The sequence below is a fragment of the Parasteatoda tepidariorum genome, chromosome 9 (assembly GCF_982258835.1).
Source record: "Parasteatoda tepidariorum strain Cologne lab strain chromosome 9, Ptep-v5.0, whole genome shotgun sequence".
NCBI classification, from domain to species: domain Eukaryota; kingdom Metazoa; phylum Arthropoda; class Arachnida; order Araneae; family Theridiidae; genus Parasteatoda; species Parasteatoda tepidariorum.
The window spans coordinates 37,283,074-37,310,265 of NC_141763.1; the positions used below are offsets into that span (position 1 = coordinate 37,283,074).

General features: G+C 32.0%; 1 protein-coding gene across 1 annotated transcript; it reads left to right on the top strand.

Annotated features, from left to right (window-relative positions):
- Positions 1-15,958: 15,958 nt before the first annotated feature.
- On the top strand, positions 15,959-25,357 carry LOC147803972 (uncharacterized). The gene is made up of 3 exons (XM_087151357.1): positions 15,959-16,514; positions 21,098-21,807; positions 25,331-25,357. The coding sequence occupies exons 1-3, from the start codon at positions 15,959-15,961 to the stop codon at positions 25,355-25,357; spliced, it is 1,293 nt and encodes a 430-aa protein (XP_087007483.1).
- The last annotated feature ends 1,835 nt before the right edge of the window (positions 25,358-27,192 follow it).

Genomic DNA, 27,192 nt, shown 5'->3' on the forward strand with positions numbered 1-27,192 from the left:
TTGGTGGTTTAAATAATAAGTAGTAAGATAACCAAGTGAAGGAACAGTTCTTAAATTGAATAAACACTAAATTTTCCAGTGAATGAACACTTAATTTTGAGAATGTTTGATGCTCGTTAGGAATCCTTAGGCCACACAGATATCTGTCGCCCTATAGATGCCTGAATTGACTGATGTTAACACAGGCGGGCATTAGGAAAAAAAAAATCTTTTAAGTTTTCGTGCCCCCATTTCAGTATCTTAAGGGCCTTACGAGCTCTGTTTAAAAAGAGAGTATCATATCAGATATATATATATATAACATAAAAAGCTTCAATTAATCTTTTTATGTTAGTTTCTTTGCTATAAAACTTCATCCTAATTAATTATTCTAAACGAAATACTTTCTCACACTTTTAAAAACCACATCCTGTTCTTAAATCTATTTTTGGCTCAAGTATGCATTTAATTAAGAGCAGGAAATTTTTCCCTTTGCTCTTGTGTGGGAAACGTTCGATCTATTTCATAAACCAATAGCAACTACTAAGAGTTCCCTCTTTCCCTAAATTAAGACATATTACGGATTTTACTTTGCAAGATTTTCCCTAACATATAACCAAGGAGCGCAACTTTTCATGTGCACTTTCACTCATTCTCATGACTGCTCTTGTCTAATAATTAATAAATAAATTTTGTACCCTCCTTCCCGACCTATGACCTGTTTTAATCCTTCCACTCGGCAACGACGTTATATATATATATATATATATATATATATATATATATATAATAAATAAATAAATACAAGAAAACACTAAGAAAGTTAAGAAAAACAATAAGTAACATTTATTGCGCTTAAGCTGCAAGTAAACAGCACTCATTAGATAAGTTCAAAATGAAGAATAAAACAAAGAAAAATTATAGACATATGAAAAAAAGGGGGTGGGAAATAATAAGTAAAAAAAAAAAAAAAAAAAAAAAAAAAACAACAAACAATATTTTATTTAAAAAAAAAAAAAAAAAAAAAAAGTGAAATGTTAATTAAAAAACCGGAAAAAAAAGATATAATCTTTTCTTCAGCCCACACGATTATATCCGCAAAACAGAGTGCTTTCTGATATTGTATCAATAAAGCCAAAGCAAAATATATTAATACAATAGTGTGAGGAGCACTCAAAAAAAATTTTTTTTTTTTTTTTATATAAAATAACTACGTAAAAATAGATCATAAAAAGTAAATATAACATGTAAAAACAGATAATAAAATAAAATAAAAAGAAAAAATAAAATAAAAATAAAAAACATTAAAAAGGGGGGACTATAAAGCGAGTAGCAAAATCATAACAACTTACTTGGACAGTTATTTTTCAAGAATGATTTAAAAATGTTTTCGCAGAAAGATTGCCAGATTACAAAATATGAAAACAAAAGCGCAAATTGAGTGTAACAAAAGGGAATTACCTTGTGCACATCCATTTCGGGCCCATCCTTGGTAACTAACAAATCAAAACTCAGAATAACAAATCACTTCAGCAGTGCAGTAAGAACGACACTTTAGAACCCTTTTGTTACACTCAATTTGCGCTTTTGTTTTCATCTTTTGTTTTCATATTTTGTAATCTGGCAATCTTTCTGCGAAAACATTTTTAAATCATTCTTGAAAAATAACTGTCCAAGTAAGTTGTTATGATTTTGCTACTCGCTTTATAGTCCCCCCTTTTTAATGTTTTTTATTTTTATTTTATTTTTTCTTTTTATTTTATTTTATTATCTGTTTTTACATGTTATATTTACTTTTTATGATCTATTTTTACGTAGTTATTTTATAAAAAAAAAAAAAAAAAAAAAAAATTTTTGAGTGCTCCTCACACTATTGTATTAATATATTTTGCTTTGGCTTTATTGATGCAATATCAGAAAGCACTCTGTTTTGCGGATATAATCGTGTGGGCTGAAGAAAAGATTATATCTTTTTTTTCCGGTTTTTTAATTAACATTTCACTTTTTTTTTTTTTTTTTTTTTTTTTTTTAATAAAATATTGTTTGTTTTTTTTTTTTTTTTTTTTTTTTACTTATTATTTCCCACCCCCTTTTTTTCATATGTCTATAATTTTTCTTTGTTTTATTCTTCATTTTGAACTTATATATATATATATATATATCTGATATATATATATATATATATATCTGATATATATATATATATATCTGATATATAACAAAAATAATCATAGTAGCAGTATTTGGTGGTAAATGTAGCTTATCGTAATTGAAGAATATGCTGTGCGACATTTTATGGTGAATTTGCGAACGTAAGTTTCAGAATGTATCGAAACATGTGGATGCTATTTGCTAATCATCTTTATCCAAAGAAAACCATGTAACGTAAATATCTAGCAAAATGAAGCAATTTTTTAAACAATGAATCATACAATATGCAACATATTATTTCTATATCTTATTCTTAAACATAACATATTTCAATGTTTTTAAAATGCCACTAAACATTCAGCAATTCATTGAGTTATAGAAAAAAGAAATCGTAAATTACAGAAAACCTTGTGAATGTGCATTAGAATTACTATACAATCTACATTTTATTTTTCATGCACTTTTTTTTCCTTCAAACTTTCATGCCTAGAAGACTCGATTAAAGCTGTAAAAATCATTATCCCTAAAATTTTGTATATAGCTATTATAAGTTATGTTAATTTGATTTTAGTATGAAATCCTCGAATAAACATAGCAAAAATAGCATAATCTAAATAATATCAGATAAAAAGTTCATGTATTTAAATTCTGAAAACTTATAAATCGATTCAAATTTTCTTTTCAAAAGAGATTAAAATAATTTTTTTATTTTATTTATTTATTTATTTATTTTGCTTTTTGGACATAAATGAACTTAAAAATTGTCTATTGCCTAGAAACTTCGAGGTGTTTTCTATTAACTATTAATTAAACATCTCAGAGCAATCACAAAACATTATTTCAATTTTTTTACAGTCAGAAATTGGTTGCCTAGCAACCTAGTAAAATTAAGTGTTTCTCTTTTGAATCAGTCAAGGGTTATCTTAAAATATTTATTTGCGCAGGCGACTTTTTTTGGCGGTTTTCTGGACTATCGCCAAATATATAAACCTTTATTGCAACCCAATTTACGACCCAATTGTTTTAAAATTTTGTCTACCCCCCCTAATTCAAGTGTCTAGATTCCAAATATGTAAAAAAAAATATATGTTTATTCAGAGAAAGTACGTTTTTGTGTCTGATTTCGTAACTTAATTAATAGTTAGCACTAATTAATTAGCATATTTGAGGTCACCCCCAGGAACCATTAAGATTAACACTTAGTTCGTGAAAATCGGATCATTGCACCATATGCATAGATAGATAGGGAAAATTTGCACGAAAGAATTATGCCCAATATATTTATGCACATACGTACTGTATATGTACACACATATGTACATTATATGAACATTATATGTTCATTTCATCATATGTACATTATATGAATATACATCTGTACGCTATATGTATAAACATCTGTACGCTATATGTATATACATCTGTACAATATATGCATCTCAAATGTGTGTATGTACGTACGTTATGCATGTCGAATACATGTATGAATATATGTGAAATATAAATACGCCCAATGTACGTACAATAGTTCACAAATGTATTATGCATATTTGGATACTTACATTGAGCATGAACATATTATGTACATGTACATAAATACACTGGACATGCATATCATGTACATGTATACATACATATATTGTACATCCTACAGATATACCTATATTGTACATGCACACATATATTGTACATGCATACATATATTGTACTGTTCATAAATAAATTGCACATACATGCATGGGACATACATTGTACAGACAATGTATGTATGTTCGTACAAACACAAGTACTTGTATATACATGCGTACATGAACATAGATATACATTTTACATACCCAAATACTTGCATAAAATGCATATATTCATTGTGTATAAATGTACATGCCTACATTGTTTGCACATACATACGTAATTATTATCTATATACATACGTACATATATTTTATACCTACAATATAAGTGTATGTACATGTGTGTGATACTAAAATGTGTGAACATATGCACTAGATAAAATCATATGTACATACATTTCAGTTACATTCATTTGTTCGTATACAAATACGTACAAAATGCAGTACATGTTAATACGTGCAAAATGTATCATTATAAAATACATTCTACTATCCACTGTAAAATATAATCATTTATAAGAATACAATAGTCTTGTAATCGTGTAATTAGATTACATGTAATCATAATTACATGTAATCAAATTACATGTAATCATATATTTTGATTACTTGTAATCATAATTACTTGTTATCGTTTTTGTTGTGATTACTTGTAATCGCAATTACTTGTAATCATGATTACAGCTGTAATCAAAATTTTTTGAAAATTGTAATCATGATTACAAGTAATTGATTACTGTAATCGACTATGTAATCATGATTACAGCTGTAATCAAACTTTGTAATCTCGATTACAAGTAATTGATTACTGTAATCAATATTGTAATCATGATTACAGCTGTAATCAAAATTTTTGAAAATTGTAATCATGATTACAAGTAATTGATTACTGTAATCAAAAAATGTAATCGATTACATTTTTGGCCAACTCTGATACGTACGTATTAGCGTTTTATATAATATAGATTATCCATTTAGTAGCATTTTATCCTTTTAATATTATTTATACTTCCAAATTACTGCTGCAGATGGCTCTCAAAAATATGTAGTACTTTTTAATTTCAAAGTCTGGCAATCTTGACTATCATGTTTTATTCTTTGGCTATCAAGGATATACATAACACGTTGTTTTCATTGTTTACATTGAGCTGTGTCCAATGATTTTAAAACAAAAAAGCCCTTTTTGGGGCCACCTTCTGAAAACTATGTTGACGAATCGGAGCAGAACTTGGTTAATGATCACATGGATACGGATACCTTCCGAAAATAAAATTGACAACATGAACTCGCAAAAAGTGAATAAATTTTCTTGTAGACACTGTGTTCTAACTTTTTCCAGCAACAGTAATCTACGCATAAAAGAAATGTTCACTCAATAAATAATGCAACTTGCAACCAAGTTTGTGGTCTACGCAGTTTAAAAACCCCAACAATTATAGATCTCCATAAAGCATATAAAAAAGGAGCATCCTGAAATTAAATTAACTTTTCATGATAAGGTATTTTATTGTCAATCTGATTTTGACCAGTGGAAAAGTCACATCGAGCAGCAAATTGTGTCTTCATTCATCTTAGAGAACTCATTACTAAATGAAAATTCAGAAACTCGGTATTACAGATGTCACAGAAGTGGTATTTACAAACCTTGTGAAATAGAGAAGAAAAGAGGTTCTAAATATACAGGATCTATAAAAACTGTTTACAAAGCTACTCAAATACCTGTATAATATCAATCAACTCATGTAGGTCATAAATGCGAAGTAGGAAAACTTCCCTTGCAAAAAGAAGACCGTGAAACGTTGGCTAATATGCTTGGTGCGGAGATACCAATAAGTGTTGTAATGGACAAAATTCAAGCCCAGTTCTCTCCAACGTAGCGATTAGGACTAACTACACGTCAGGAGATTTACAATGTTGCTCAAGGTTTTAATGTTAGCAATATTGTGTATAACGATGATGCAGGAAGAAAGTAATTCTGTTCTAGTATACAAGCCGGTCGGTGAAAAACTAAATCAATATCCAGGAATTGAAGAAGTTTTGCTAGGAATAGCCACTGAAACTCAAATTGAGTTATTGGATTTTTATGGAAAAGCGTGCATCATATTAGATGCCACACATGGCACTAACCAGTATGGGTTTCAATTAACTACACTTTTAGTCCATAATGAATACCAAGAAGGTATGCCAGTGGCAATTTTCTTCTCTAAGAGTTTGAAACCCTTTTTTGATGCTATCAAACAAAGGTTGTCAAGTTTTGTTACCCTTGTCATAATGACTGATGATACAACATTTTTGAATACCTGGGTTAAATCGACCCTTGACAACACCCTTGACATTTACTATGTTCCTGGCATGTAATGAAAAGTTTAAGTAAGAACCTTAACTCCAAAGTAAAAAATGAAGTGGTTTGGGAACACATGAAAAAGGACATGAAGTTGTTAATACATGAATTGGATGAAATTACTTTTTCAAAGTTAGTTGAAAACTTTTTTGTAAACTACTAAGAGGAGGAAGCTTTTCTCAGCTATTTTCAGAAATATTATACGTCCAGAACAGAAAAAATGGGCATATTGCTTTAGAAAGGATTTAAAGATAAATACGAATATGAAGTTAGAACTGTGGCACCGCCAAATCAAGTATAAGGAATCTGGCGGTGTTGTTATGAAAAGACTTGACAAATCTTTGCAGACTATAATGAAGGCAAAGACAAAAAAGCTTATCAATAGGGTTATCGCTATTGAATGCGGGAAGCTAATGAACCGCGTTAAACTTATTATGAAACGCCATTCGGAAAGCACAAAAATGGATGCCGATATTTTTATTATTTTTATTTCCAATGGCAAGGCAAAAATAAAAATAAATAAATAAAAATAAACGAACAGGAACAGAAGTAAAGATGGCACAACAATAAATTGACCGAAGTCATTGCCTCATAAGTTCTCTGGCCTTCCAATAAAGCCCAGTCTCGGAGTCGGCCCCAAAGGACTGCACAGTGGTGTCTATCCATAGGGATATTTGAGTTACAGAGGGGACAGAAAGGGCTTGAGAAGATCCGAATATGGTGAAGGTGATCTGCAAGGCAATCATGTCCGGTTAGTAGACGGAATTGGGCCACAGCATGCCGACGTGGACTGCCAGGAACCTTCAAAAGATCTTCAGCTTTCCAGCGCTTAGATTTTACTCTGTTATTTATTTGTTCACTGAATTGCCCTTTTAAAGTTTGCTTTAAATAAAGCTTCTCAGAATGAAAAGAAAGTGGAGAGGAACTCGATTGAAGAAGCCTCGAGCCCTTTTTAGCCAGGGCATCTGCTTGCTCGTTTCCAAAGATGCCGCAGTGGCCCGGTAGTCACTGAAGAATCACACGTTTCTGTTTTTGACACAGTTCTTGTAGATGTTGCCGACACTGGGTTTCATTTGTTGCATCCAGACCAGCTGAACTGATCGCCTGAATTGCGGCTTGAGAGTCAGATAAAACAACCACTTCGCAAAGTTATTAAGTGCTTAAGAGCAATGCGAATGCACCCGCCGAGTCGAGGTTATCATGAAAAGAGCCATCTGTGTATAAGCGCAACCACTCCGGTTCTGGGTACCTGCCAATATTTATTCAGCTATACAGATGAATGATGGACAATATATCGTATCTAAAATAGAAGAGGGAAAACATTTTTATATACGAAGTGGAAAAAGAAAACAGTAGCTGCAGTTGCACTATTGCATGCATAGATTGCACTATATGCTTTCATACTATGTCGTGCAGCTGTGTAGACTTTATTATAAGATACGTAATGTGCAAGCACATTCACCTTGTATGCCAAAAATTTTAAATCGTTCGTAAAAACATCGAAGATGATATTTGCCCTAGATTATTGCCTGTTGGTTATTGATGTTACTGAAGGCGAAATTTCTAAGACTGAAAAAGATATTATTTTAAAGCAGATACATAAAAAACCTCGGAAAGACATTAATGAGAAAAAATTAGCTATAGAACAATATTGTAAAGAGATATCCAGTGATGCCCAATCTATTAAATCTTTTGAAAATTTACAACAAATTGAAGATGGTTTAAAAAATATTCGTGCTCTTATGCAAACTTTAAAAAATTCTGAACTACCCGCTTCTGAAGAGTGGAAAACTACTCCTTCCAATAAAAAAATATGTCCTCAAAGGAAATTCAAAATTCCTAAAAGAAAGCAATAAAAAAAATAGTTAAACGGATAAATAAAGTCAGAACTCAATATTTTGAACACAATTTTTTTCAACTATATGTTTAATTTTATTTGCTTAAATTTAAACTATTTTTTTAATACTCACCATTAAACAACTTCTTCTTTTTCCTTATCCCCAAAGTTAGTAGGGCTAAACAATGTCCATGAAATTCAGGACCCGGAGGAAGTCGGCCACCAAAAGTGGGTTATTCAGAATGTCCCTTTTGTCCAGACCAAGACAGTCCAGGATATGTTGGGGAGAAGCCTGCATGTTGTGGCACCTGGGGCAGTTAGGATAGATTTTAACACTACCCTCGAAAGAAAGGGACTTAAGGTGGCCGCTTGAAGCTTCTATTTTGTCTCTCACCTTCCTCCAATGCGATAAGTACTGTATGGAACTGAGTCTGTCAGAGAGTATCCAGATGTTATTGTGATCCTGTAGTGTTAGAAGTGAATCCAGAGCAATGAGTTCACTTCTAAAAACTGAGCAGTAATCAGGATTCCTTTTGGAGATGTTAAGGGAGTAATTACTTGATTTAATGTAGACACCGCTGCCAGATGATGATGTGTCCGTCTTGCTTCCGTCTGTGTACACCAGTATTGAGTGTTTGGGGATGGAATTTATAAACTCCAAAGCAAGTTGCTTAAGCAATACCGGGTGATCCAATTTCTTGTTAACTTGTGATGAAAGTTGTTGATGGAAATAAACACCAGGAAGTCCTTCAGTTGGGTCAATAATTTGTTTATTAAGGCAATCCTCAACATTTCAGCAAGAACGTTGTTAACTACGGCCTGCCTAGATGGGCTATTCTTCTTTAGTCCTTTTTTGCTGCTCCACCTTTGTAGATAATCTGCTGTTCTGTTTTGGTGTCCAAGGCTAAAGAGCTTGTTAAAGTATTTAGTTAGGAGATAATTTCTTCTAAAACAAGACGATGTCATTTGGGCAACTGTTTCTGAGTCCAGTAATAATGCGAGCAGCAGAAAGCTGGACTCGTTCAAGACGTTGAAGGTTTGAAGCGGATGCACAACTATAGACTGGTGCTCCATATTCCAGGATTGGCCTGATGAGAGCAAGATATGTGGCTCATAAGGTGGTAGCGTCAGCGCCCCAATCTCGCCCAGCAATATACTTTAAGATTTTAAGTCTCTTCCTACTTTTCAACACTAAGTTGTTTATATGCTTATTGTTGGTGAGTTCAGGATCTAGAATGAAGCCCAAGTAACTGGGATGTTTATCAACAAGTAGAGTTTGGTCATTCAGAAGCTTGTTTCCTGATGAAACTCTCCCTGAATTTTCTGCAAATAGGCCATTTTCTTATGATAGTAAAAAGAAATGAAATCATTACACAAATTTCTTAATTCTGTAGTAAATGTTTTGGTTCAAAATTATTTTTGCAAATTTAATGTAACATTTATGTTTAATCTTTTTTATTCTTGGCTTATTTCTTATAAGACATTTTTTTTTCATTTAGCACATAGCCTATTAGAAACTTTTTTTTACATAGCCTATTAGAAACCCATAGAAACTTTCCAACAAAAAATGAGAATATTTTCATTTCAATATCTATTCATGTCAGTGAAATTGGCCAATTACCAATGGAAACTGCACAGTTTTTGTACTGGCAATTAATTTAAATATAAAAAAATTAGCCGTTTGCTCCTAGTAAGTATTTTTGTGCTTAATTTTTTAGTTTCTAACATGACACGATCCAGCTGTTGACAATAGAAAAACAGCCAGCCATTTTAGTACCAGTGCTATTGCGAAAATCCTACCAAAAAAGATAATTTGTTTTTCGGTACTTGCGTATTATCCTTTAGACAATTTTCGCCATTATTTCGATAAGTTATTTGGTATCTTTCAAATTTATTTTTCATAGTAATTGATCATAAAGAAAATACAAATATGACTTATTGCATACAAAAAAATGAGAAAATATTTAAATTTGAACAGCAGACAAATTTATTTTTGTATTTGGCGAAAATCGTCTGCGGGCAATGTGTAAGAACAATATTGGCTCTTTTTTGCTTCTGGTGAAATAATTTTAACAGGTTTTAAAACTCATATATTTCATGAATGGTGATCAATTATCTGATCTTTTCAAAACTTCGTGCATTAGAATAATTAAGTGAAAACTTCAAATTTTAAAACTTAGATAAGAAAAATATATGCCTTGTATTTTAGTTACAAATAAAAATATTTATGTTAAACTTACGCTTCAAATTCATGATTTAATGTGATAGTGCCGTATTTAAACTGTATGTCAAACAAATAACTTATTGTTTCAATTGGAAAATTATAATATCCTTCATATTTACTACATCATTTTAGATTGTTTGTGACAATTATCAATTTTTTATACTTTGTGGTGTTATTTTCATGTTCTTGTAGTAATCTCGTTAAATAAATGTGTTTGAACTCTTTTGATATTTTTCTTTCACAAAAATAAAATTATAATATAAAAGTATAGTTTCTTTCATAAGATAAAATTATTATTTAATAAAAGGACCATGTAGCCATGTTCGCTATGCCGTTTGTGGTTTTATTTCCCTCTAAATAGAAATTGCGATATTTAATAGCAAGCTAAAAAGTTTTTTTGAAAAGAATATTTTAACAGATATTTAATAGAGGGTAGGAAAAATTATTTTTTTATTTGTAAAATGAAAGAACTATTATGTGTTTTTTAATTTTTGTTTCCTCAAAAACTGGACAGCTCTGATGTTTTCCATAAGTATATGTATGCATATATATCTACATATATATTTACATATATGTGTGTGTATATATATATACATATATATATTTACTAATGTTCATATAGACGAAAACATGAAAAAGCAGTCGCCAACACATAGTTCCTAAAATCAATTAGTAGCAAAATAACTTTTGGGCTTTACACTTTGTATGCACATAAGGATAATGGGACTTTATATTTTATTCACCTTATTCCTGTTAGTGGTTCTCTACATTATTAGCAGATGGCAATAAAATAATAGGTATTTATAACTTCTTCTGAATGACTGGAAGACAGAAATAACGTTTAGTTTAGCTTTTTTATGCAATTAAATATATCTGTTCATTGCATAAGAAATTAAATTTTAAAGAATAAATTTTGAGTATCTTTTTTTGTAGAATAATCACGATTATCCATTCATATATACAAAAATAGAATTCATCAAATGCAAACAGAGACATATACAAAATTGTTTATAAATTATATATGATAAATTTTTAAAAATTACTATACTATGATAAATTTTTAATTTCATTAAGCTTTTTCTAGATTTTACTTAGATTTTCAGACCTCCGCTTCATAAAAATACATAAAAAAATATTTCAGACACTATATAAAATTGGTTACAAAATGAGGCCTTAGCCTAGCCATGAACTCTGGCGTACCGGACATATGGATATTAACGGATAGCAAAAGTTCAATTCAATATTTGAAGAACTGGCCAAGTATCTTGGAAAATTTGGGACAGGAAATCGTTATCAAATTGACTACTTTGTCTCAGATCGGCTCGGTGCACTTGCAGTGGATCCCCTCCCATGTGGGTATGAGATTGCTGATCGGCTTGCCAAGGAAAGGAGTGAATGGGCTACTCCCCCTTCCTCTAAACTACTGGTGTCTGAGGTTCACTCCTTGAAGTTAGTTAGGGTAAATTCAGCGTGAAAGCACCCACCAGATCATGATTGGTATGCTGCCAAATGACCCGGATTATCCCTGCAGAGCACGTGTCCTAGATTTGCTTAAACAGCTTTGTCAAGACTTAGGACAGGCCATATAAAGTGTTTGACCTTCAGAGTGAAAGAAAAGACTTAGCCTATTGTCATTGCTCGGCCATCGCTTCTCCATCTCATCTTTTGGATTGCACTGGTGCTTCTGTGAGGCAACTGATGAGTGATGGAGAGACTGTCTATGACTTGCTGATGCGACATGATCTTCTGGACTTGGTCTAGGGCTCTAGACCAAGGGGATAAGCAACAACAACAGTTACGATTTTTTAAAAAATGTAATCAGAGTGTAAAAATTATTATCTTTAAAACATCAGATTAGTTTAAAACTTATTAGAAATGTATAAATTAATGTATATTTATTTCCAAAATTGGTAAATGGCTCCATCGTTTTAATTTTAAAAATCTGCTTGCAGAAAGAATAGGAGCTTATGTGTCTTCAAAGAAAATATTGGAATCCTATTTACTGTATAGTTCGTGCACCGAAGTGATGCGCAGTAAATTCTACTTTCCCCACTTTTGAAATAAATGGAATGATCCAGTCTCAATCAAATTTACTGTGGGTTCAGGGTGAAGTACTTTGTACAACTAAATAAGATTCTTTTCACATCACTTAAATATTTACTTTATTTTCTTCATATATAGAAAGAACAGTCGACAAAGAATTATGTTAGTTTTTAAAAACATTTCGCTAAAAAAGAACAAATTCTAAAAGAAATAAAAATAAAAAATGCTGTTGCCAGCCATAGAATTTTTTGAAAGTTAACTCAGCAACATAAATTAAAATGACATACAAGCGCAACTAGATCAAAATTATACCTGAGCCCTTGACGTAACACAGGGACTAGTATTTTTATCTTTAGGCACTTCTTTACGCTTCTTTGCCCTGCTTGGACCATCTTTACTTGAATTATCATCATGTAAATCAGTTCTTTATTTAGCATTTTTAAGTCGACCACGTGATGAAGTCGCCTTAACATTTTTGGTTGTTGATTTAAGAAGCTTTGCCTTTTGGTTATCCATCATTTCATCTGACGTTAGAACTTCAGCTTTTTGGGATTTTCCTTTCCTCGTAGTTTTAGGCCTACGTCGAATGTCGTATGGAGTGTACACTGTTTTTTCAACTGATTTGTTATTTGATGAATTTTCTTGAACTGCTGAAATATCGGTTCAGGTGTTGAAGCAGTAGGGGGAGGAGGTGCAACAAGTAGTGCAGTTTCCTCCTCAATCTGTGGTCGATCTGTCACGGTAGCTGGAGCAAAATCTTTGTCAGTAAATACATTCGCATGTGGCCAAATTCCTGGTTTTTTAAATCCTTGAATTGCATTTTGCATAGAAGCTCCTCTCAAATACGCTCCTGCAAATAACCTAGCAATGTCATACTGATTGATTACTCTTCCTGGGTGATTTTTCTGAAACGTGTTCACTTCTTGCTCGTAATATGTTTTAATAGGGCCATACATGGTGACATCCAGAGGTTGCATTTTACATTATAAAGTATTATTATATACATTATAAAATTAACATTGAAAAAGTCTTTATAGAAAACAAAAACAATATTTATTGATAATATAAGTACACTCGTCTTAAGGGTCAACGAAGTCATAAGGAGGAGGTGAATTGCAGCTGCTGTTGATCCGTGTTGGTGTTATTTTTCGTCTGGCTCCTACCCTTCGGCCTGTCCGACTTGGGAGACCCTACCAGTAGCAAGCTACCGCCGGCATAGCTCTCCGGGTCATTGGTACACGCAGGCCTCACCTCCCCAACAAGGCAGGAACACCATCGGGAGGTCAACCACTTAGGGTCAACGGTCTGATGGACCTTGTCTGACTTCGTCAGGCATTGGAGAATAAGCCACAACACAACAACAACAGTATACTCGTAACTTACTACATTCACGTACATTTGTAGGAACATCATATGTCACATGTCTATTCATATTATTTTTTATAAGAGTTGCGAATGGCAACAGATCAAAAAATAATAATAAAAAATGAGTGTTCTAAAAAATGTCTGCTGATCATTTTTATCCTGTAACTCTGTTGCGTACAACTGGTGACCCGGATTTTTGACATGACTACAAAAAACAGTGAAAAGATCGAAGCAACGATCGTCGTGGACGCCGAAGCTAATAAAGTAAGCATTAAAATTCCACCTTTTTGGAGAGAGAAGCCCGACATTTGGTTTTACCAAGTAGAAGCACAGTTTCAAATAAATAAGATCACAACTGAAGAAACCAAATTTAATTATTTGATATCCCAACTGGAACCGAAGTATGTAGAAAATATTTGGGACATTATTAAAGACACTAAGCCTAACAAATATACCTTGGGGAAAGAAAGACTTTTAAATACGTTTAAGGAAAGCGAAAACAAGAAAATTCAGCGCTTAGTTACAGGATTAGAACTTGGAGATTACAAGCCAAGCCAACTTTTGCAAAAAATGAAAAATTTAGGAGCAGACGATTTTTCAGAAAAAGTGTTAAAATCTTTATGGCTTGATAAAATGCCGAATTTTATACGAAATATTCTGCTTGTCAGTGAAGAAAGTTTAGATAAACTGTCTACGATGGCGGATAAAATTCACGAAATGAAAACTGGGGAAGAAATATGCACTGTTTCACCAAATGTTACCTACAATGATGCTTTAATTGCACGAATAGCAGCATTAGAACAGAAAATTGATTCACTGCAAATAAATGACCGTTGTAGATCTAAACTTAGAAATAATTACCGAAATACATCTCGAAGTCGCAGTCATTCAATAAAAGCATTCAATAGGAATGGTAAATATTGTTACTACCATTTTAAATTTGGTTCAAAATGTTTACCTGGTAAATGTCGCCAACCATGTTCTTATGATTCTGATGCGGAAAACAGGGAAAAACAGTAGATTTGGCGGCAGATTCTGCTCCTGAGGAAATAAATGATTGCCGTAAATTTCGATTGTATGTTCGAGATAGGAATACTGGTATAAACTTCCTTATCGACAGTGGTGCCGATGTCAGTTTATTACCATTACCCGCCAATAAAAGTTATCAAAGTGCAAGCGATTATAAATTATATGCAGCAAATGGATCCGAGATTACAACCTATGGAATCAAAATATTAACTGTTGATTTAGGACTTCGCCGCTCATTTAATTTCCCATTTATTATCGTCAAAATTAATAAAGGAATAATAGGGGCCGATTTCCTTAATAAGTTTAATTTATTAATTGACATTAAAGAAAAAAGATTAATTGATGGAGTAACCAATTTAATAGTTAAAGGAGAAATTTCTCCAATATGTATGACGGAAACAATTTCCACTATGGATAAAAATTCTAAGTTTTCTGAATTATTCTCTTCATTTCCAAATTTAACTAAGCCAAATTTATTAATCAGTGATGCTAAACATGAAATTCGACATTTTATCGCCACAACGGGAAAACCTGTGTTTTCTAAGGCACGATAATTAGATCCAAAAAAATTGAAAATAGCCAAAGAAGAATTTCAATTCATGCTAGACAACGGGATTATTAGACCTACAAAATCGCCCTGGGCAAGTCCCTTACATATGGTTAAAAAGAAGGATGGGTCTTACAGACCATGTGGAGATTATAGAAGACTAAACGACCAAACAATACCAGACCGATATCCAATACCAAGAATCGAAGATTTCCATCATATTTTAAAAGACACCAAAGTATTTTCTAAATTCGATTTATTTAAAGCTTATTATCAACTTCCTATAAATGAAGAGGACAAACAAAAAACTGCAATAATTACCCCTTTCGGACTCTTTGAATTCAACGTTATGAGTTTCGGCCTCAGAAATGCACCTTCAACGTTTCAACGCTTCATAAATGAAGTTCTGTGTGGACTTGATTTCGTTTTTCCTTATCTAGACGATATATTAGTGGCATCTCGAAACAAAGAAGAGCATCAATCTCATTTAAAACAACTTTTTGATAAATTAGATAAATATGGCCTCAGAATCAATATCTCCAAGTCAGTCATTGCTGTGGAGAAATTGGAGTTTTTGGGATATGAAATCAGTTCGGAAAGATCTAAGCCCCTTTCCCAAAAAGTAGAAGCAATCCATAATTACAAGTTGCCAGAAACTATACGTGAACTGAGAACCTTTCTTGGTCTAATAAACTATTATAGACGATACATCAAAGACGCTGCTAAAACACAAGCAATTCTCCACGAATATTTTAAAGGAGCTCATAAAAATGACAAAAGGAAAATAATGTAGACTGAACAAGCTATTAACATGTTTGAAAAATGCAAACAAGACTTATCCGATGTAGCCTTGCTAACATATCCGAAGTTTGAATTACCTCTATGCCTTTGCTCAGATGCTTCAGATTTCGCAATCGGATCTGTATTGGAACAATACGAAAATGGTGCTTGGAAACCGATAGCTTTCTATTCAAAAAAATTAAATGATGCCCAGAAATCATATAGTACCTACGACAGAGAATTATTAGGGATATATCTTTCTGTAAAGCATTTCAAACATCTATTAGAAGGTCGAGAATTTACTATATTTACAGACCATAAGCCACTGGTTTTTGCCTTCAAACAAAAGAATGAAAAAGCATCTCCAAGGCAAAATAGACATCTCCAGTACATATCCCAGTTTTCGGTTAACCTTCAACACATTATTGGCAAAAATAATATCGTCGCAGACGCGTTATCTCGAATTCAAGAAGTAACTGGTGTAGATTATGACAAAATTGCTGATGATCAAAGTAGTGATGAAGAATTAAAACAACTAATGCAATCAGACACAACCTTAAAATTTAAACAACGACCACTGCAGTCTGGTAAATTTCTATGGTGTGATATCTCTACTAATAAAATTAGACCATATATACCTAAAAATTCAAGAATGATTATTTTCAAGCAGATACATGGTTTATCTCATCCAGGAATCAGATCAACTATCAAACAGATAGCGTCAAGATTTATTTGGCCTGGAATTCGAAAAGATGTTCGAATTTGTGCACAATCCTGTATTGATTGCCAAAAAAACAAAATTTCAAAACATACTAAATCCCAGTTTGGAGAATATCAACAACCCGATGAAAGATTTAACTAGATACATATTGACCTAATTGGACCGTTACCCCCATCCAATGGAAACAGATACTGTTTGACTTGTATTGACCGTTTTACAAGCTGGATAGAAGTAGTTCCTATACCTGATATCAAAGCCGAAACAGTCGCCCAATGTTTCTATGAAAATTGGATAGTTATGCCTCTATCACACGAGAGAAAAATATGTGCAACTGCAAGTGTAACTGCAAGTGTAAGTGCAACTGTAAGTGAAATTCCTCCGTTCGGAGTTGCCGAAAGGGTTGCTTAATTGCCTGAACGGTTGCATGAAATTGGGTTACCATATTTTGTTATTTATCTTTACTTTTGGCTCATATTTAATTTTATCATATGATTCTATTATATCATAGTTTCTCAACGATGTTCGTAAAGATGCTGTAGAATATTGATTGATTTTGATTTAATTTTTTACATTTGTATTTGTGTTAAGTCTTTTCTTCAGCAGGAAATTAAAATTCTGAAAACTTTATTTCCCCATTAGTGAAGTAGCATAGTATAAAAAGGATTATGATTTCTACCTCATAATATGAGATAATATTAAGATATCATTGAATTTCATGCTGCGTCCCTAAAAAGATAAGGGGGTGAAAGGGGGATGGACTTAAATACTATCTAGAATTTTGACGATTTTTTTACGTTGATTTGAGTGACTAATGTATAAAACATAATGCGTAGCATTTTTAAAAAGTGCTTTTTAAGTGAAGTAGCATAGTATAAAAAGGATTATGATTTCTACCTCATAATATAAAATGATATTAAGATATCAATGAATTTCATGTTGTGTCCCTAAAAGGATAAGGGGGTGAAAGGGGGATGGACTTAAATACTATCTAGAATTTTGACGATTTTTTTTATCTTGATTTGAGTGACTAAGGTATAAAACATGATGCGTAGCGTTTTTAAAAAGTGCTTAAAGGTGCTTATTTTTGATTTTCATTTTTTAAAGGCCCTTAAAGGTGCTTTTCTTAATAAGTGTTTTTAAAAAGTGCCTTATTTTCCTTTTCCGAAAAAGAGATTTATGAAAAGGAATGTCGATTTTCGCCACATATTATGGTAAAAACGCACTTTTCACATTTTTCTATTTCACGTTTTTAGAATTCATTCGTCCCGCACTGGACTGATCGTTAAGACACGGTTCCCAGCAGATCACCGAAGTCAAGCATCACTGGCTATGGTCAGTGTGCGGGTGGGTGACCACTTGGATCAGTCTGCGTAGGGACCGAGGGTGTGCGGTATGGGTTCTCGTTAAACTGTGCTACCGCAAAGTGCTCAACTTCGCTCGCAGGTCGTCGGGCTACCGAGGCGGGGGTGCCATCCCCTCCGCAGAGGATCAAAATTGTGATGGCATGTCTTCGGATCATCCTCCGGGATGTTTCCCAGACCGTCGCCAGTAGCCCATTGTGCAGCTCTAGTGCGACGTAAATTAACAACAACAGCAGAATTCATTCAACCATGATCAATTTCAGCGTACCGTCAGACCATAGCGTATGAAAACGCCAATCATTTTACAGGTTTGGTGAAATACTTGCGAGTCCGCATGTGCGTCTAGTGAGCTGGGTTCGGTGAGATTCTTGCTCTCTCATGCTGTATTTTGCAAGATATTCTCAATTTCAGGCTTTATTTTCCACCCTCTGAAATCGAACCGAAAAATCTCTTGATCATTTTTTTAATGGCTAATATAATCAAGAAAACAGTTCTTTGTCAAATTCTAGTTATTTTATCATGATCATGTAAAGTCTGAGAATTATTTTGCATTTTGTCAATTTACCTAGAGCTTTAAAATATTTTTTGAGTGCCTAAAATGTTCTTAAAAGTTGCTTATTTTTTGTTGAAAGATTTGGCTCCGCACTCTGTAAAAGCATAGTTTATTTATATATATTTACTATGTAACATGCTAGCTAGGCAAGTGCGGTATCATTATCTATGTAAACACTAAATCGAATGAGAATAAAAACAAGCTGTCTGATTTAATAGTTTAACAATTCGAAAATTTATAAAAAGTTTAATGTGTAGAAAGGACAATTTTATGACTTATATTACTTTATGCAACTGACATTGCTATCTAATCAAGTAAGGCATTTCTTCAAATTTATTTTTTAAGCTTAATTCAAAAACATAGTCCTTTGAAATAATTCTGTAGAAGAAATGATGGTTTAATGTATGAAATATAAATTTTTGAATTACCTTTCACTCATAAAATATTTATAACATCAAAACTATTAGATCTATCAAATCAATTCTATTTTTTAAATTCAGCCTAAAAAATACATAATAAATAATGTCAGACTTGTCTATACTACAATGTCTCAGAATTTTATTTTCATCAAATTAATTTACATTACATGAAGGGATCATCAATTTTATTCATTTACACATTGCATATCAAGAATATCACTTTTATGAAAATTATTTTTTCCACTTTCTTAGTAAAATTGCTTTTTAAATATAAGAGGATTTTCAATGTCATACTTACATTTTATTATTGTAAAATTTATATCATTCATTATTGGAATAAGATAATTTAATTAAAAATTATAGGATTTATTTTGGGACAAATTTATTGTAATATACAGTATATAAATTAAAATTTATTTATAACTATAAAAAAAAACAATATTTTATTAAGAACATACTTTTAATGTATCATATTATTTTGTTATAGCCCTTTACGTGTTTTGTTTTGCATTTTAAATAATACAAGAATCAATTTAAAAAATAAAACATTTATTGTCAAGTCAAACATTTAGAACATTATTCATTTTTATTTCTTATTTTTTAATTTCTTCCATAAAAACAGTATTACATCTCTTTCCTTCTTTACCAGATAAACCTTACAGGATTATACGAAATATCTGAAATAAAAGAAAGAAATCACTTTCATGATAAAATTTTACCAACACATTATTAGAATAAGGAAGATTAAATGCCATTAATTTGAAATCATTTAAGTCCTTAGGTATCCCTTTTAAACTTAATTTAAGTTTGACAGATATTTTGATTATAGTTCTAAGATTATTCTATACACTAATGAAAGATGGCAGGTGTGTTTAGTTTTGTAGTTCTTATGTTTGGATTGAAATTTGTTTCAAGAAAAATAAATTGTATTTATAAACGAAGACTCTTAAAAATGTAAGTATATTGAAAAATTAGTAAGGTACACTTACATACTTACTGTCATTATAGAAAAGCTAAGTATCAAGAGATAAATGTGAAGTATAAATAAAAAGTAAAGTATCATTAGTTAACTTTGAATAATTATAAACAAAATATTATGCAAATCATCATACACAAAAAAAAAAAAAATAGAAGGGATGAATGTAGAAACAGACAAGGAGATTGGGAATTTGCATTTTTAATAATTACTTTTAATATATAATATACTACCTTTCTTGTAATACTTTTCAATAATTACTGGAAAATGGGGTAACTTTGTGAGAAACAATTTAAATATTTACCACACATATTTTCTAATTGTTTTAAAATGAGATTTTCAAAAATTAAAAGAATTCTTAGGGAAGAATAAAATAATTATTTCACTAATAATTATAAAACTTTCAAATAATCGGACACATGCTTTTACAATCAACAGAAACAAAGATTAAAATTTAAAAATAAAGAAATATAATCATTATTATATTTTATGTTATAATACTGAAACAAAGTTTGGCGAGTTGCTTGGCGAATATTTCAAAGTAAAGCTTTTCGCCAGTATAATTCTTTACATATATAAAAATAGAAATTATTTCTATTTAAAGTAATTAAAACTTTGATCGGAACAAATTATAATAAGTTTTAATTTTATTAGCTTAAAATAAATAAATATTTTAAAAGAAAATTTATCGCAAAAATAATGTACTATACTTACCGATACTAAAATCGTGTGCAGGTTCCTGTTATGGTAGTACATCAACTGCATTGAGATGGTCATCTCATAGTGCGAAAGTATTTTTAATGCTTTCATTTTAAAGGAAATGTTATTATTAAACTAAAAACTTGTTCCGTCTCATCTATAAAAAAATTTCATCCGATCATCCTCTTCCTAACGTCGCCGCCATTTTTATTTACATTTGTATATGTCATCACATAAAATTGAAACGTCATAAAAAGCAAACGATCTGATTGGTTCATGAAAGAAATTGCCTGAACGGTTGCAGATATTTCGTGCAACCGTAATTTCTATATCACACGAGCGTTTTTTGGAGAAATTTCACTTGCAGTTGCACTTACACTTGCAGTTACACTTGCAGTTGCACATATTTTCTCTCGTGTGATATAGCCATTTGATTTGGAGTGCCATACAGAGTAATTACCGATAGAGGATCACAGTTTGATTCTGAAACGTTTAAATCTCTTACCAACTTATGTGGAGTAAAAATCAACAGAACAACTGCATATCATCCTCAGTGCAATGGCAAAATTGAGCGTCAACATCGTACATTGAAAACTGCAATAAAGGCACACAACTCTATTAAATGGTCTGAAACTCTTCCTACTGTCTTACATGGTCTCAGAGCTGCTCTACGCGATGACACCAACTATTCAATATCTCAGATGGTTTATGGTAAATGCATTAAACTTCCTGGTGAATTGTTTGATAACTTAAAAGTGACAACATCCACGGAAAACTTTATTAGCAATCTTCAACATCAAATGGAAACATTAAAACCTTTAGAGTCAAAATATTTCAAAATGAACAAAGTATTTGTGCACAAAGATTTAAGTTCATGTTCACATGTTTTTATGCGGATTGATAGAGTCAGGAAGCCATTAGAGTCTCCTTATCAAGGACCCTATAAAGTGATGGATAAGACAGAAAAGTATTTTGTAATTAGTTATAAAGGAAAAAACGTAAGCATTTCAATAGACAGGCTTAAACCAGGTTATCTACTGAATTCTGAAAATGAGAATCCAGATTACGATGAAAACCTAAAAACTGCAAAACCTAACGAATGTTTAACATCAAATAAATTACAAGAAAATGCAGCCAATTCCGAGCAAAATGTTAAAATGTCTAGATTTGGCAGAAAAATAAAAAAGCCTGTTCGCTTTTTAGAACAAAACTGTATTAATTAGATACATATACATTTATTTTATATATATATTTTTTATTGCATTGAAACTAGAATGGTATAATTTCTATATATGTTATATTAATATCTTGTATATATGTTTTCGTATTATGATGAGTCATTATGTAGTATAATTTTTGAACTGTATATATGCTGTTATATTATCATTATATGACAAATTTGACATACTTGCCAAGCATCGTAACTTAGTTACTGGTGAGGGAGTATTGTAGGAACATCATATGTCACATGTCTATTCATATTATTTTTATGAGAGTTGCGAATGGCAACAGATCAAAAAATAATAATAAAAAATGAGTGTTCTAAAAAATGTCTGCTGATCATTTTTATCCTGTAACTCTGTTGCGTACACATTTCGTATCGGCGTTCTACAAAATAATATGTTTACATCACAAAAACGAAACTAAAACATACCGTTGTTGCCGTCTTCATTTTTACAATATATATGCGCTTGCGGTGGCCAAAGCTCTTACATGCGAACTAAATAATCCCTGTGACCATTCGTAATTTACAATTGCGCTTACATGTCATGGCATCCTGTGAGTATTCATACATGTGCCTTGGACTCTCTGTAAATGTAGGCGGCAGTATAATCATTTTCCCCACATCATTAGGATTAACGTTACCATCATTAATTATAGTATCCCTTGAATGTATTCTTCTGAACGTAATTTGATTTAATTTAATATACAGTAGGCGTTCGGTTTCAATTTTCGCATACATATCGACAATGTATTGATGAAATAATTGTCCACATTTTAAAATATGATTATCAGCGTTTTGGCGAATCATTAATCTATATGCATAAAAATTAATGGCGCTAACTTTCTTATTGGTTTTCTAGCCTGTTTGTGGATTTCTCAATTTTATATTAAAATGGTATCCCATCCTCTCCTTGCCAAAATAAAATAGGATATTGCAATGCATCATAGGATCGATGCGTTTCTGAGACTCTTTGAACGTCACCATTTCTGCAATGAAGAACTATATCGCGGGAGGTAAATTCTTCGCCAACTATAGCCACCTCTTCCAATGTTGGTGCATTGTATTTTCCTTTGTGGTGGCCTGCAGGTGTTTTGTCAGCTCTAATAGCAACTCTGTAATTAACGGGGGGCATTTTGTCAAGGACAGTTCTAAACAGCCTAATTAACTGATTAAGTTGATCGAAATTTTTTTGTAATGCGGTAGCAATTTCTCGTTTAGTGTCATTGTTTAACTGACAACGTTAATTGACTTGATCATTTGTGTTACCCACGAAATAAATCTGTAGAAATTTATGATCTGCGCCAGACAATGGAAGAAGTGATTCTGCACGATGATAAATTTGGCCTTGCACTTTGAATGTTGGCATGTAATTCTCGTTCACGATACGTGTAGCAGCGAATAAAGTCATTTGGAAACACGAATTGTACCGGCGTATATTCGCCAAAATATTTTTCTATTGGTTTGTTTGACCTGATAAGAAAGTTGATAATGGCTCGGCTGGCGACGTTAAATCTGGTAGTTTCACTTTGCTTCCGGAACATCGAATTCTAGCTGTTTCATTTTTAAATTTGAAAGCATTACGAAACATACATAATTGATCCATTTTTCCGATGATGACGCTTGGGTGAAGATTATAGTTGGTTGTCGGATCATAGTGAAATGCACTGAGATTCAAATCAGAGTATTGGCAGCGTCTGTATAGCGAAGTGCGTTCTCGATCAGTTTTCTTGCTTCCGTCGCTCAGATGTTTCCGACGAACGGGCTTGAGTAGTGCGTTCTCGATCGACTTTCATTCTTGCTTCCCATTGCTCGGATGTTTCCGAGCAGAACTTTCTTCAGCTCCTCTAAATTTTGTGGGTTCTGTGCCAAAACACCTCTCAAGATTTGAGCATGCATGTTGAACTTTGGCTTACTGAACAACAAACATATCCTTTCTCTGATCCTCTCTTGCGGCACTACTACAGGCGCCAAAATCAAGTAACTTATTCTTTTGGACAGCTTGAACAAGGTCTCTCTCAAATGGCATATCCAGCGACTATTTGAAAGTTATAAAATCAAATGAAGCAGAGGATGAGTTTACTTTCTTACCATATAATTTTAAAATAGAGTTTTTAAGACTATTAAAATCAACTATCTCTTCCCCAAATTCCTTTACACTACCTCTTGCTTCCCCATATAACATTTCTTTCAAGGCATGAAATTTATCCCCCTCTGACCATTTCCATTGCAAGGCTGAGTCTTCAACTCTCTCTATAAATTCCTCAATAATATAGCATATCATTAACCATATGTACATCACACAAAGAAAAAAAAAGGGCTTAGCTCGCGGCACCATTTTTACTACTGCAAGTTTTTGATAAATTCAGCATACAAATTATTCTAATTTATCTCTTAAATTTGTCAGTTAAATTTATACAAAAATTTTATATCTTAATAAACAAGGAAATACAAATTTTATCGCGAAAAAAGACTTTACCCAGGTTTATTATTGTAGTATGGTATACTACATATTAAGTAAAATCAATTGTTAATTCTAATTTAATTATCTAATTTAATTATCTAATCATCTTAATTTATTTAATCATCATCATTCATCTAATTTAATAATCATTTGTTAATTGTTAATTTGTTAATAATGTATTAAACGCTTAAATAATTGTAACTGTTAAATTTGTGATAAACTTTTAATTGTATGTTTTTTTAATTTCTTCTTTTTACACTTGTAATTAATGTTATTTATTTATCAGTATTCAATAATTCTTTGCAATATATTTCATGTAATATTTAAGTTTTACGCCTCAATTTGTTTTGTAACCTTGGGAAAGTAATCTTTCTCTGCATTTATGTTCTTCCTTTAAAAGAAGATTCCTCCTTTTGTTACTTGCTGACAGCAAGATGTATGTCCAGTCAGCAAACCCCTATTGTTGGATGGAGAAGGAATGTCAGCAAGTCCTCTTTCCCACGTTTCGGCTTGCATCAAATGCAAAGCGCCCCTTTTGATCTTATGATGGCGCCAAGAATGTTCCAGAACATTCCACAAAATTCTTTACCAGGTGTATCACCACTTTAGACAACCCCGCTTCATGTTTGGCATGGAGCTTAACAATTAATTTCGCCAGTTGGCCAATATTTGCAGCTCTGTGATTTGCCCCTCTGATCCTTCTCCAGCCAACCGAATGGTTATTCGCAAAAGTTTAATTTTTTGGCGAGAGTTTTCTCCCCTATCTTCATAATGAAGAAATAGTCAGTAGCAGTTGTTTTTTTCTCAATTGTAGTTTTGTTTAGTTTTTGCGGCTTAGGCCGAGATTTCTGGTGTTGGCATGTTTGCCAAGCATTTTTACCTGTTTTTAAATGTTATTTTATAAATAAACTATGATTTTCTGCATCATTAACTATGAGTCTGGTGAGTAATTTTACAGTATAAGTTGTTTTCTCTTCCTTTTTTTCAGCATGCTCCTTTGTTGCGCTTACCTTAATGTTTGCACCCACTTCCTCTGTATACCATTTATACTTTTTCGGCCTTTACATAATTAGTATCTAAATTTTATTTAATCTTAATTTGACTTAATGTTAGTCACCCCCCTTTTTGATTTAGCCACACCACATAATATTTGGTGCCGCGTTTGCAACAGTTGACATGCTGAAAACTCAATGATGCACCTCTTTTCATTCGATCATTGTACTTATGCTTATTTTATATTTATTTTAAATGTTTTTATTTGAGATGCATCATTGGTGAAAAGGAAATTTTTGAATAGTTTAGATTATGTCTCCATTTTTTTATGTTTTAAGTGTGCACTTTTATGATGGTGTTTTTTTTATTTCATGTTTTTCATAAATTTATTTAGGGGTAGATAATTAAAATTTTTTTATCTAAGCATTTTTTTAAATTTTTGGTATTTGAATATTTTAATTATGCCAAGGACTAGGCAAGCAGACCCTCAGAGTGAGGTTATTCCAACTTCAAGAGAATATCACTTTAATATTGACCCATTTTATGGGGATCCCAGTACTTTAAACTGGTTTTTGTCCCAAGTAAGGGAACTTAAGGCACTTAACAAATGGAATAATCAGGCAGCCCTTATTTTCCTTAAGTCCAAATTAAAGGGTTCTGCACTTACCTTTTTTGCAACTTCTCCTAGTTGCCTAAGCCTCAATTCTTTTGAGGAAGCAGTAAAAATCCTTCAAAATTTTTTTTGTGCAACAAAAAATGAAGCCTCAGCTATTGCTGAATTTAATGATCTAAACATGTTTCATAATGAAACGATAAGAAATTTTGCCCATAGACTTGAGTCAGCAGCCCATCAGGCATATGCTTTTATTAATGATGCAGCTGCATTAAACAAAATTAAGTCAATTCAATTCTTAAATGCTATATCTCCTAGCATAAAGACTCAACTAGCCTTTGAGGATCCTTCAGATTTCATGGCAATTGTAAATAAGGCAGAAATAATATCTTCCTGCTCTGCACCACATACAAATGCTGCAGTTAATTTTGTTAATAAAACCCAAAATATGGACCAATGCTCTGAAATCGAAATGCTTAAAGATCAAATTAAGCAATTGACTACTATTGTTCAAGAGGCAGTAAATTTATGTCCTCTATGCAAATCTCCTGACCATTGTCTAAAAAATTGTCCTCAATTCACAACATCAACATCTAATGTGAGGAGAACCGAAAATAGCAACCCAAGACAACAAATTGTATGTCATTTTTGTGGGAGAAATGGTCATATTATGGCTCGATGTTACCAATATTTGAACTTGCAGGGTTCTAGGCAAAATCCTAATAGAAATACTGGTTCAAGTAATAACCGAAGACCACAAAATCAAGGTCGTCCCAATTTAAACTAGTGTCGGGACCACATTGTAGGGAAACTGTGGTCCCTTTTCAAGCTAAACGAACCCCTGTTTCTGATCAGTCTGATCAACCTTCTGAGTATTTAAGTCACACTATGGGTGATGGTAAAACAAAAATATCTGAATTTTTAAATCCTATGTCTAATGAGACAACCTTGTTTAATTTATTTAGTGAAAACAAATGTAATTTACCACTTATTGATATAATGTTTGGTGATAAAAAGTTCACATTTTTAATTGATTCTGGTGCTTCTATTTCATTAATGCCTAAAGATATTTTTGACCAAATTAAATTAGTAACTAAAGTTAAATATTTATCTAGAAACGTAAAAATTTCTACATTAAACTCTGAACTTAATTTTTTATCGTGTGCTCAAATTTCTTTTAAAATCAGTAATAGTCAGTTTAAGCATCATTTTTTTGTATCTAAATTTAATACTTCTCATTTTCA

Bases quoted from the DNA above. Each gene is read 5' to 3' on its own strand.
- LOC147803972 (XM_087151357.1), top strand. From the start codon at position 15,959: ATGTTTGAAAAATGCAAACAAGACTTATCCGATGTAGCCTTGCTAACA. The intron at 16,515-21,097 runs GTAAATTTCTAT...TTTGATTTGGAG, and splicing joins ACAACGACCACTGCAGTCTG to TGCCATACAGAGTAATTACC. The intron at 21,808-25,330 runs GTTAAAATGTCT...CCTTTTTTTCAG, and splicing joins CAGCCAATTCCGAGCAAAAT to CATGCTCCTTTGTTGCGCTT.